Genomic DNA, 12816 nt, shown 5'->3' with positions numbered 1-12816 from the left:
AAATTGAGTAACTTATCTTTAGAAAAGAGAAATAAGTTAAATGAACATTATAAATAGACACAGGTTCTGGGTTACTAAAAAAATATGTTGAATGAATATTTTGAAGGTTAGGTTCCTTTCTTTTCTTTTTCAATCTACTAGTTGTTGCCAGAGACATTGTTTCATTAAAAAAATTACCTGGGCTAATAATTTTTAGTATACTATCTGGTGATCATCTGCTGGTCAACTACTTTTCATAAATGCCTTGCACATAATGACGCTCAATAAATAATTTTTGAATTGATGAGTCTACTCATAAAACAGATGATCGTTTTTGTCATCAGAAATCTTTCCTGCCTTGTCCTAGAAATCTGGTATTGAACCAGGAGGTGACTCCAGTTCTTCACTTTAGTCAGGCCGACCAGTTGGCTCTTCCAATAGCTCTGGCTCAGGTCTGCTAAGAAAGTCCCATTTATTTTATCCATTAATGCCATTGTGGGTGGTAGGATTGACCGAATTTTAAAGGTTAGACCAGAACTAGATTAAATAATTAATGCTGCTTTAAAATATTAAGACTGGGGGCACCTGGGTGGCTCAGTCGTTAAGCGTCTGCCTTCGGCTCAGGTCATGATCCCAGGGTCCTGGGATCGAGTCCCGCATCAGGCTCCCTGCTCAGCAGGAAGCCTGCCTCTTCCTCTCCTCCTGCTTGTGTTCCCTCTCTCGCTGTCTCCCTCTCTGTCAAATAAATAAATAAAATCTTAAAAAAAAAAAAAAAAAAAAAAAAAAAGCTTTAAAAAAAAATAAAAAAAAAAAAAATAAAATAAAATATTAAGACTGATAAAATGTTCACATTTTACATGTGATTTGTAGCATTTTAAATTCTTGAAAAAACTGAGGCATATTGTTACTTTTATTGTGTTCTAGTTTTATCATTTTGAGTTATACTTTTAACTGCTTATTTTTTTAAAAAAATTTCAATAGATATGTGACTTTTGTTTATTTTTAGTTAAAAGATTATAAATTGGGAGTCTGGGGTCTGACATATAAAAAATATAGCATTTACTAAAAAGCAATTTTGGAAGTAACCATCTAACTAAACACTTAGTACAAATAAAAGTTTATAATATACAAATAGAAATGATTACTGGTTTTATTCCTCACTAGTAGTTACATTGCATAGGAACAAGCAGTCTGGTGAAAATAAAAGCAAAATTTATAGGGTCAGTGATTTTGTTGCATTACTAAAAGCTGATTTTATAGTAATTTATCTTAAAAATATCTACTAGAATACAGAAGAAAAGGAGCTTATCATCTCTCTAAATGTGGCAAAGAAAAGAAGCATGAACTTTAGGTGCTCAGATATAATCATTTTATTTGTGGAGCCTAAAAGGAACTTCCCCCTTTTTTTTTTTTTTAAGATTTTATTTATTTATTCATCAGAGATAGAGCACAAGCAGGGGGAGTGGCAGGCAGAGGGAGAAGCAGGCTCCCTGCCGAGCAAGGAGCCTGATGCAGCACTCCATCCCAGGACCCTGGATTATGACTTGAGCCGAAGGCAGACACTTAACCCACTGAGCCCCCCAGGCATCCCAAAAGGAACTTTTAATAGATCAATGAACTGTGTCTTTGAGTCGCATTGCTCTTTTAAAATTATTCTGTCATTTACTTAATTGCAATTGGGCTTAATCACCTAGCCTCCAGAAAAATGTTCATCATGCTTTGTTTTTCCTGACATCATTTCCAGCCTGTCTCTTGCCAAGGAGGTGATCAGGAGTGTGTGTGGTCTGCCTCAATTGGCTCAGCACATTTGCTATTCAGAATAAAATGCCTTTGAGAATGGGAATTAAGTTTAGAAGGCCTGTAAAATGGACACTAAAAAATAGTATGGAATATAAGTATACTTCACTTTATGTAAATCTGTATATAAATCCAGTGCTCCAAATCAATCCATATTTGAAATATTTTAGGCAGTGTTTACTTTTAGAGGATTCCTATTGTGAATCTTTCATAAATTGTTTGAAATATAAAGTACTTACTTTTTTTTTTTTTTTTTTTTTTAGAGATGGAAGGGGGAGAGAGGGAGAGGGAGAGAGAGAATCTTAAGCAGGCTCCACACCCAGCATGGAGCCCAATGCAGGCCTCGATCTCACAACCCTTAGATTATGACCTGAGCCAAAATCAAGAGTTGGACGCTTTAGTGACTGAGCCACCCAAGTGAAATTAATGTTATAACCACAGACATCATTTACTGTGAATGAAATGATGCTTAAATTTCAGATCCCTTCACTCAGGAGCCCCTTCTAAGGTTCTCAGAGGGCCCCTAGCAATAGTAAGGTGGCCTAATTGTAATTGGTTAAAATTCTTTCTTTTTCCACTCTGATTTCCCCTTTCTTAAACTTGTGATGTTGGTGTGCCATTAGAGTAGTCACAAATATTTTGGGAGTCTGAGTAAGGGAAAATTGAGTTGGGAATACACTGTTAAAGCTGCCATTTGGAAAGACATTTTAGAATGCTTCAATAATACAATCAAGACATCGGGGCACCTGGGTGGCTCAGTCGGTTAAGCATCTGCCTTTGGCTCAGGTCATGATCCCAGGGTCCTGGGATCTAGTCCCACATCAGGCTCCTTGCTTGGCAGGGAGCCTACTTCTCCCTCTGCCTGCCGCTCCCCTCCTGCTTGTTCTCCCTCTCTCTCTCTGACAAATAAATAAATAAAATCTTTAAAAAAAAAAAAAAAGCAAGACATCACAGACTAAAAATCTGTATGTGTGTGAATTTTAAAAAATTAATGGAATAAAAACAATAAAGATCAAGTTAAGCATAGAAATTATTCTCACATAAAAATTGTAACTTTTTTTCAGATTATATTACAGGTGAATTCATTAAGAGAAAGATTTTTTCAACAAAAGCTCTTGGATTATTTCATAATCTATTCAATGAAGTGGAGTTAATTATCCAAAAACATTGAAGAAAGATTTAAGCATCTGCCGATTTACAAAAGCTACTATCACTGAATACAACATAAAAATCATACCATTTCAAGGACATCTAAGATAAATTGGCTTATGAGCCTCCTCATTTCAAAGACAATTTAAGCCTAGTCATTTTCTGAAAACACTTGAAATGTTCCTAATCTTATAATCATATAAAAAAATTTGATAAGTTTTTTCCAAATTGGACAACGTATAATATTTACAATGTTATCAGTAATGAACCATAAAGCTGAAAGAATCTTTCAAAACTACCAATAATAAAAAACTAATGGCCATGCTAGATGAAAGGCTATATAATTTTTATATTTTCTCCACATAAAGTATTATATGAAATGGTTCTCATATGGACAAGTGGTTGTAGAACATGTAGACAAAAATTGCAAATAGGGTGCCTGGGTGGCTCAGTTGGTTAAGCCTCTGACTCTTGGTTTCGGCTCAGGTCATGATCTCAGAGTTGTGATATCAAGCCCCAAGTTGGGTTCTGTACTCAGCACGGAGTCTGCTATAGATTCTTTCCCTCTCCCCCCACCCCTCCCCACCACTCACGCATGGTGCATATGCTTGCTCTCTAAAAATAAATAAATAAATAAAATCTTCAAAAAATAAAGGTATTGTAGAGCTGTTACTTATTAGGAAGTTATATTATTTTCCTGTATTTTGTGAAATTGGTGGAATTCATCAACTTTAAAATTTTTATTTGTAATGATTTTTCTCATTCTATGGATAATTACACACTTTTAACCTAATTTTGTAGGCACCTTTTTTTTTTTTTTAGAGAATGGGAGAGAGAGAGTGGGGGTGCAGAGGGAGAGGGAGAGAGAATCTTAAGTAGGCTCCACACCTAGCGTGGGGCCAGAGGTGGGGCTCAGTCTCACAACCCTGAGATCATGACCTGAGCCTAAATCAAGAGTCAGTCACTTAACTGACTGAGCCACCCAGGTGCCTCATGTAGACATCATTCTTATATTCTTTTTTTCAAGGAAGCTGTCCTCCCACTCACCACTAATCATATAAGATTTAGACCCCATAGAACATGGATCTGCTCTTGGCTAACAAGCTTGAATTTTCTGTTTCCAGCCTTTCTCCCTACAGAAGCACTTGAATCCACATCCAGTCTTTTTTTCTGTTAAATATTCTTGTAAGCCCTGACTCCCATGCACATGGCTTACTCTCAGGAGCTGCCTTACACCAAACCATTAGCCCCTTGACCTTGGCTTAGTTCATAGCTCTTGTCTCCGTCTTACCAGTTTCTGGTTCTACATTCAGACTTCCCATTCTCACTTTTGGCCCCCTTGATTAAGTGATCTATTTGGACTCCTCCTCTGCTTTTTGAAATTAGCATCTCTCTTAGCTCCCAGCTCTGCAGGCTGATAGAGGCATTTCCTGTGGCTTTTCATCACTCAGGTGGACCTTAGTTACCAATAGAATGACACCACCCATTTTCCTGACAAAGGCTAATCTTTCAGCCTCTGCCCTACCTCTGTCCTTTCTAGGACTTTGCACAAGAAATTGACTGCATCTTTTTTCTGTGTTTTTATTTAGCCTCTGACTGTACTTGTATTGTTACTTAGCTGTTTGCACACTCAGGTGTCTCCTGTCTTAACAAACCATTCTACTCTGCATTTTCCTCTTTCTCCTCTTGCCACTTAAGTCAAGGTTCTTGATTGCTGGTATCACCTGTTTTGTCACTTCTGCTTTGTTGCTCTGTTCTTTCCTACCTAATGCCTCTCTCTGAGATCACCAGAGGCCTCCTTAATACCAGATACAGTGCACTCTGTTCAGCCTTTATCTGAAGGCTTAAACACTGACCACTACTTTTTTGTTTAAATTCTCTTATTTCCTGGATTTCAGATATTAATTCTTTTGGTTCTTCTCTTTTACTCCCTCGTCTTTTTTGAGAGATTCTTTTCTGTTTTAGTCACATAAAACATTAGTGTTATCCGGTGTCTTATCCTCAGTACTTCTCACTTCTTCATTCCTCCAACTGGGTGATCTATTATTTTTACTCATTCATTCATCAGTATTTGTTGAGCATATACTATGTGGTAGGTACTGTGCTAGGTGCTTGGGAAACTGTGTTGAATAAGACAGATATAGTCTCTGCATTATAGATTTAGTCCATTCAGGAAGATAATTATTAACCAAATAATTATAATTCCATGGCTTCAGTCATCATTTTTTGCTAATAACTCCGAGATCTATGCCTGAATCTTTTTTATTAGGTAAATTATAGCCAGGACATCTGAAGTAATAAAATCACTGAGATTGCGGAAAATCTGTGATTACTTTTGAACTGTGACATTTCATGAAGCAAGAGCACTAGATCAATCACTTTAAAAGGTATTCTTTATCACCCCAGGTTTTATACAACCTGGAGAACCATGGTATGTAGCAAGAATACTGTCTAAGAATATGAGATTCTCATTTTGGCTCTGTGATTAAGTCACTTTGACCTAATTTTCTTCACTAAGTATTTACTGTTGAATGAATTTAAAACATTAATTGAATTAATGTGTATGAAAAAGTTAGCTGTCTTTCTTTATATAATGGAAATGAGTTGGGGTGACCATATACCTTAGTTTTCCTGGGATAGTTCCAGTTTATATCTGTCATCTCAGCAAAATACAAATAGCACCTCCTTTTACATTCAAAATTGTCTCCATTTAGACAGTAGATTATATGGTCATTCTCAAACCATTTTTCAAAGAAAACCATTTTTTCAAAGAAATATTTGTTATAATGCTTGCTATTTTTAAAATTCCTAATTTTTTAAACTATTTTACAGTCGAAGATTGGTGGAGTACAGATATTTCTGGAATAAGACTCTTTCATTACTTACTTTTACTAAAAGAGAGCTAACCAGTATTAAAAATGAAGTATATGATAATTTTCAAAACTGGACTTCACTGAAAGGAGAAGTTTTTCTACAAATTAAATCCATAAGTGAAACAGCCTTGACAGGTTTGTTGTGTATATTTAGAATGTAATCATCTTTTTTTTTGCTATATGGTACATCATAAGTAATGAAATAATCCTTCATTTTATGTGATGGAACTTATGATCAACTTTTAAATTTGTTGTTGGTAAACTAGCTGACCATTATGACTTCTTTGAACCCTAAAATTCAATAATTATAGGCTGATCTAAAATAAACCATGATACATCTATCTTGAGCTGTGACCAGAAGTCTGTTTATTACTGTTAAATGTGCCAATTTGTATTTTAAAACTTTTTCTTCTGTTCATGATTTAGTATTTCATGTCGGATCAGCCTTCCCTCAGATAACTGATAAATTCTGGACAGAATAACTACTTAAAAACACTGGAGAGTGACCAAAACCAAGCACATAACAGAGGGAATGTCAAATATTGAAAGAATGCATATTACTAAGTGAAAGATGCCAATCTGAAAAGGCTACATACTATATGATTCTAACTAAATGACATTCTGCAAAGGGTAAAACTATAGATATAGTAAAGAAATATGTTTTTGCCAGTGTGGGAGGGGAAGAATAGGTTGAGCATGGAAGATTCTTAGAGCAATGAAAATACTTTGTATGATACTATAATGGTGGATACATGTCATTATACATTTATCAAAACCCATAGAATGTAAACACCAAGAGTGAATCCTAATATAAACTAAGGATTTGGGGGCGAATATGATGTGTGAGTGTAGGTTCATTGATTATAAGAAATGTCCCACTCTGGTGCAGGATTTTGATGATGGGAGAGGCTATGCATGTGTGAAGACAGAATTTATATGGAAATTCTCTGTACTTTCTGCTTAATTTTACTATGAACCTAAAACTGACATTTTTTTTTTAAAGGCTATGAATTTTTTTTAGTTAAAAGAAGAAAATGGAACTGGGTGAATTCCCTGGGGTTTGGTTTTTATTTTTGTTTGTTTGTTTAAGGCTATTAGGTTGAGAGCAGGGTACAGTGTGTTCCATGCAGGGAAGCTAAAACTCTGATATAAATCTATAGTCTTTTGGCTTGAAGATTGGAGGACATAGATTAAGGCAGCTTCTGAGAAAGAATATTCCAGAAAAGAGGTGATCAGAGAGGAAGAGCTCAGAGTTTGCATATAAGCTCTTTCCAAATCTTTGGCCTATTCCTGAAATACATGTGCACAGGGAAGACTTGAAATAACCCATCAAAGGCCAAAATAATTGATATTTTCGCTGCTGCTTACCCAAGGGGAGACATATTTTACAGTTTGAGTTCAGCCAAGTTAACTGCTTGTTAAAATAAAACAATGTCAAAATCACTACCCTTTAGAGGAACGTAACAGAATTCAGGGTCTCCATAACATAACATCCCCAATGTTCAGGATACAACCCCAAATTTCTTGGTATGGGAAGAAACAGGAAAACATGGCCCATACTCAAGAGATTAGTCAGCAGAGACCAACCCTGAGTTGATCCAGATGATAGAAATAACTAACCAGGATTTCAAATTAGCTGTTAACTATGTTTAATGACATAAAGGAAAATAAGCTAGTAATGAGTGAAAAGATAGAATATCTCAGCAGAAAACTATTAAAAATTGGATATTCAAGAATGGAAAAATACAATATCTGAAATAAAAATTTACTGGATAGACTTCTTTTTTTTTTTTTTTTTTTAAGATTTTATTTATTTATTTGAGAGAGAGAATGAGACAGAGAGAGAGCATGAGATGGGGGAGGGTCAGAGGGAGAAGCAGACTCCCTGCCGAGCAGGGAGCCCGATGCGGGACTCGATCCCGGGACTCCAGGATCATGACCTGAGCCGAAGGCAGTCGCTTAACCAACTGAGCCACCCAGGCGCCCCATACTGGATAGACTTCTATAGCATATTGTGATTACAGAAAAAAGAACCAGTGAATTTAAGATAGATCAGTAGAAATTATTCATTTTGAAGAACAGAGATAAACATTGAAAAAAAATGAACAGAACCTCAGGGCCCTTAGGATGGATTAAAATATACCATAAGTGATAAATATGGGTAAGAAAAAAGACTTTTTTCCTTTGAATTTAAAAAAAAATTGTATGTTCTTATTTAAAGTAGGAATTATATGTGGGTTTTATGAAGTATGTTGATTTAACTTATGACAGCTAGAACATAAAGGATGGAGAGAAGGAGTAAATAGACCCAAATGGTTGCACTCTTTTTGTATTTTATGTGATATGATGCAATATATATATGTAGACTAAAAATGATATATAACTCATAAAGCAACCACTAAAAAAAAAATACAAAAAGACAAAGCTAAAAAGATAATAAATAAACTAAAAAGTAACTCTTTTAAAAGTATCCAAACAGTGGAGAATTAATGTCACCTGTCTCTAAGATTTATATGCATAATGACATATGGATCATCAGTAGATCACTGGAACAAAATAGCCAGGTAAATAATCCTATTTGTATGATTATTTCACTTTTGACAAATGTGCCAAAACAATCCAATGGGACAAAGAAAGTCTTTCAACAAATTGTAATAGAACAACTAAATACCCATATGGGAAAATATACCTCAACTCCTTCATTACATTGTACATGAAATTAATTCAAGATAAATCATAAAACTAAATATAAAAGCTAAAACTATCAAAGAAGAAATAGAGCAAAATGTCTTCATGAATTGGTAGTAAATGAAGGTTTATTGGATAGGGCATAGAAGTAAGAAAAATACCAAAAATTGATGTGTTAGACTTTATCAAAATTAAAAACTTCTATTCATCAAAAGATGCTGTTAAGAAAATGAATAGGTAAGCCACAGACAGAAAAAATACCTAAAAAAAAAAAAAAATGTGACAAAGAACTGCTGTCCAGCCTACATAAAGAACACCAACAAGTCAGTAACAAAAGGACAAAAAATCCAATCAAAAATGGCCAAAAAATCCAATCAAAAATGGCCAAAAGCAGACACTTTGAAAGGAAACACATACAAATGACCAATAAGGACATGAAAAAGTGCTCAACGCTATTGCAACGTTATTGCAACGGAAATGCAAATGTCAATAGTACATACCCACCAAATTGGTTAAAATGAGAAAGATTTAAAACAGTGGATGTTGGTGAGGAAGGAAAGCAAGTGGAACTCTTCACACAAATAGGTGAGAGTATAAAATGTTATAGCCACTTTGAAAAAAGCTCTGACAGGTATTTTTTATAAAACTATACACATATCCAATGATCCTTGAAATTCTTCTCTTTGGTATTGATGCCCCCCTGCAAGTAAAAACATATGTCCACACATTTATCCTAAAGAAGTGTTCCTTGTGGCAGGCTTGTAGCCTTAAATAAGGGAAGAAAATTAATGTTCTTATAGTTTAAATATATTTATTAATATATAACTAATATAAAATATATTTCTTTTTTTTAAAAATATATTTCTATATATAGATTTAGACCCACATGCATAGGCTGAACTGATTTTTTATGGTATGGTATTCCATTTATTTATTTTTTCTTTTTTTATGTATTTTTAAATTTAAATTCAATTAATTAACATATAATGTATTATTGGTTTCAGAGGTAAAGGTCAGTGATTCATCAGTCTTATATAATACCCAGTGCTCATTACATCACATGCCCTCTTTAATGTCCATCACCCAGTTACCCCATCCCTCCATCCCCGTCCCTGCCAGCAATCCTCAGGTTGTTTCCTATGATTAAGAGTCTCTTATGGTTTGTCTCCTTCTCTGGGTTCATCTTGTTTTATTTTTTCCTCTCTTCCCCTATGATCCTCTGTTTTGTTTCTTAAATTCCACATATCAGTGAGATCATATGATAATTATCTTTCTCTGATTGACTTATTTCACTTATCATAATATCCTCTAGTTCTATCCACGTCATTGCAAATGACAAGATTTCATTTTTTTGATGGCTGAATAGTATTCTATTGTATGTATATATATGTGTGTGTCTGTGTGTGTGTGTGTGTGTATACATATATATATATATATATATATATATATACACACCACATCTTTTTTATCCATTCATCTGTCGATGGACATCTCAGCTCTTTCCATAGTTTGGCTATTGTGGACATTGCTGCTATAAACATTGGGGTGCACATGCCCCTTTTGATTACTACATTTGTATCTTTGGGGTAAATACCCAGTAGTGCAATTGCTGGGTCCTAGGGTAGCTCTATTTTCAACTTTTTGAGGAACCTCCATACTGTTTTCCAGAGTGGCTGCACCAGCTTGCATTCCCATTAACAGTGTAGGGAGGGTTCCCCTTTCTCCGCATCCCCACCAACATCTGTCGTTTCCTAATTTAATTTTAGCCATTCTGACCAGTGTGAGATGGTATCTCATTGTGGTTTTGATTTGTATTTCCTTAATGCCAAGTGATGTTGAGCATTTTTTCATGTGTCTGTTGGCCAGCTGGAGAAATGTCTGTTCATGTCTTCTGCCCATTTCTTGACTGGATTATTTGTTCTTTGGGTGTTGAGTTTGATAAGTTCTTTATAGATTTTGGATACTAGCCCTTTATTTGATAAATATATTTATTAATATAAATATATTAAATATATGTATAAATTTAGACCCACATAAGTATGCTAAACTGATTTTTGACAAAGGTAAGCAAGCAGTTCAGTGGAGGAAGGATAGCCTAGCCCCCCCCCCCTTTTTTTTTTAACAGATTGAAAGTAGTAACAGAGACAGTGGAGTAACTGGAGTAATTACTAGAGTAATTGGTTATCCATAGGCAAAAAAAAAAGAGAACGCTTGACCAAAACCGTTCACCTTATACAAAAATTAATTCAAAATGGATCATAGATCTAAAGGAAACTAGAAAACTAGAAAATCTTTAGGACCTATTATTCTCAGACTTGAACTAAAAGCGTGATACATAAAAGGAAAACTTGATAAATAGAACCTCAACAAAATTAAGTTTTGCTCTGTGAAAGACCCTGTTAAGAGGATGAAAAGGCAAGTTACAGATTAGGAGAAAATATTTGTGGACCACACAAAGGACTTTTATCTAGAATACATGAAAAGCTCTCAAAACTCTACGTTTTAAATAAACAGACTCATTAGGAAATGGGCAAATTATATCAGCAAAAATTTCATCGAAGATGATATGCAGATGGAAAACACATGAAAAATTGTTTAACATCATTAGCCAATTAGGGAAATGAAAATTATAACATTATGAAATGAAATACGCATCTATTAGAATGTCTAAAATTGTAGAGGTTTCCTAAAAACATAATAACCTAAAATAATTTTAAGTCCATGTGGCTAAGCTAACAGGACTAAGAAGAACAGAAAAATCTTAATCAAAATTTTATATAATCAATCAGAAATTGATTATATAAGATTAATACTAATAATTATACTTACATTAGCTAACATTATATAATACTTAGTCTAGATCTAAAAACCTATATTAGCTATAAACTTTGACAATATTACAGGCATTTTACATGATAAATACTTTTTTTAAAAAATACCAGCTTTTATTTGTGATCTACATGGATATATCCTTATGGGGTGAGTTGATTGTGCATGGCATAGTTCTTCAATTGAAAAGTTGATACAAAAACATGAAACATTTTTATAAGAAGTAAAATAACCTCCTAATTCATAGTCCTAATTCCTTTATCCTAACATAATTGTTTTCATTTTCCCACTTTATCTTCTAGTCCAACACGTGCTCATTTATTTTTGGCATATTTGTAATCACAATCTAAATGCCAATTTATATTCTAAAATGTAGTGTTATTGGCTGAATTTTGTCACTTCCCCAAATTCATATATTGAAGTCCCAATCCTTCAATATAACTATATTTGGAGTCAGGGTCCTTAAATAAATTTAAGTAGGTGGGCTCTAATCTAATATGATTGGTGTTTCTAAAAAAAAAAAAGAGGAAATTTGGAAACAGACACAGAGGGAAGAGTCTTGAAGACACAGGAAGAAGATGGCCATTTACAAGCCAAGAAGAAAGGCCTGGAAGAGATCCATCCTTCGTGGCCCTCAGAAGATACCAACCCAGCTGATTCCTTGATCTCAGACTTTTTAGCCTCCAGAACTGTGAAAAAAGCAATCTCTGTTGCTTAAGCTACCCAGTCTGTGGTACTTTGTTACAGCAGCCCTAACAAATTAATAAATATCATGAACCACATAAACATTGCACAATATTATTCGAGATACTTTAAAAGATTTGCACATTAAAATTTAGGTTTAAAATCAAAGTCCAAAACAGAAACAGTATTCCTAGAAAACGCATTGCTTAATATTTTCTTGCTGACAAAGTATGTTAATTATTGAATAGCAGATATGAGTGAAATACTTCTTACCCCTCTAATGAGTGGCTTTCTCTTTATGTAATCAAGACTTTTAAGTTCAAATGTTCATAGATTAGGTTTTCTTAAACCAGAGCACACCTATTTTAATAAGAGAAATTTCAGGAAAAAATATTTTTAGTGTAGAATCACCACACTAAAGGTAGAATATTTTAAGTGTATAATTAATTTGCTTCCATTCTCAAAGTAACTTGATTGAATAGCTCTTGAACTTTTAAAATTCAAGTTCTGAATTAGGTTTAGAAATGTAGTCCACATTTTTCGTAAAATTGAAGAAATTGGGGATAGAATAGGCCTATTTGCTTATCCTATTAAAACACACATTGCTTATGTGTTTTTTTTTGCCTTATCTAGTCTGACATTAAATAATCTGGGGCTCAAAATGCTTGCCTATGAAGTGAAGGTAAGGTAAGACAAAAAAAATATTCAGGATATTCAACTAGTATATCAGAAACTATTTAGAAGTTTTGCTCGATAATGACTTTACTCATTTGGTAACTATCTATTGAGCTTCTGTTATTTCTAGGACATCACTGGT

The 12816-nt window shown here is 34.2% G+C and overlaps 1 protein-coding gene across 5 annotated transcripts in view; it reads left to right on the top strand.

Annotated features, from left to right (window-relative positions):
- The window catches only part of LEKR1 (leucine, glutamate and lysine rich 1), a 180488-nt gene that overhangs the window by 77136 nt on the left and 90536 nt on the right, over positions 1-12816 (top strand). For all 5 annotated transcript variants that reach the window (XM_078069993.1, XM_078069992.1, XM_036122393.2 and 2 more), the window contains one exon: positions 5758-5933. In XM_078069993.1, the coding sequence (XP_077926119.1) occupies positions 5758-5933 (176 nt within the window). The remainder of the gene's footprint in view (positions 1-5757; positions 5934-12816) is intronic.

Source organism: Halichoerus grypus, chromosome 1, assembly GCF_964656455.1.
Source record: "Halichoerus grypus chromosome 1, mHalGry1.hap1.1, whole genome shotgun sequence".
Taxonomy (NCBI): Eukaryota; Metazoa; Chordata; class Mammalia; order Carnivora; family Phocidae; genus Halichoerus; species Halichoerus grypus.
The sequence above is the reverse complement of the archived record's forward strand: the minus strand, read 5'-3'. Positions and strand labels throughout refer to the sequence as shown.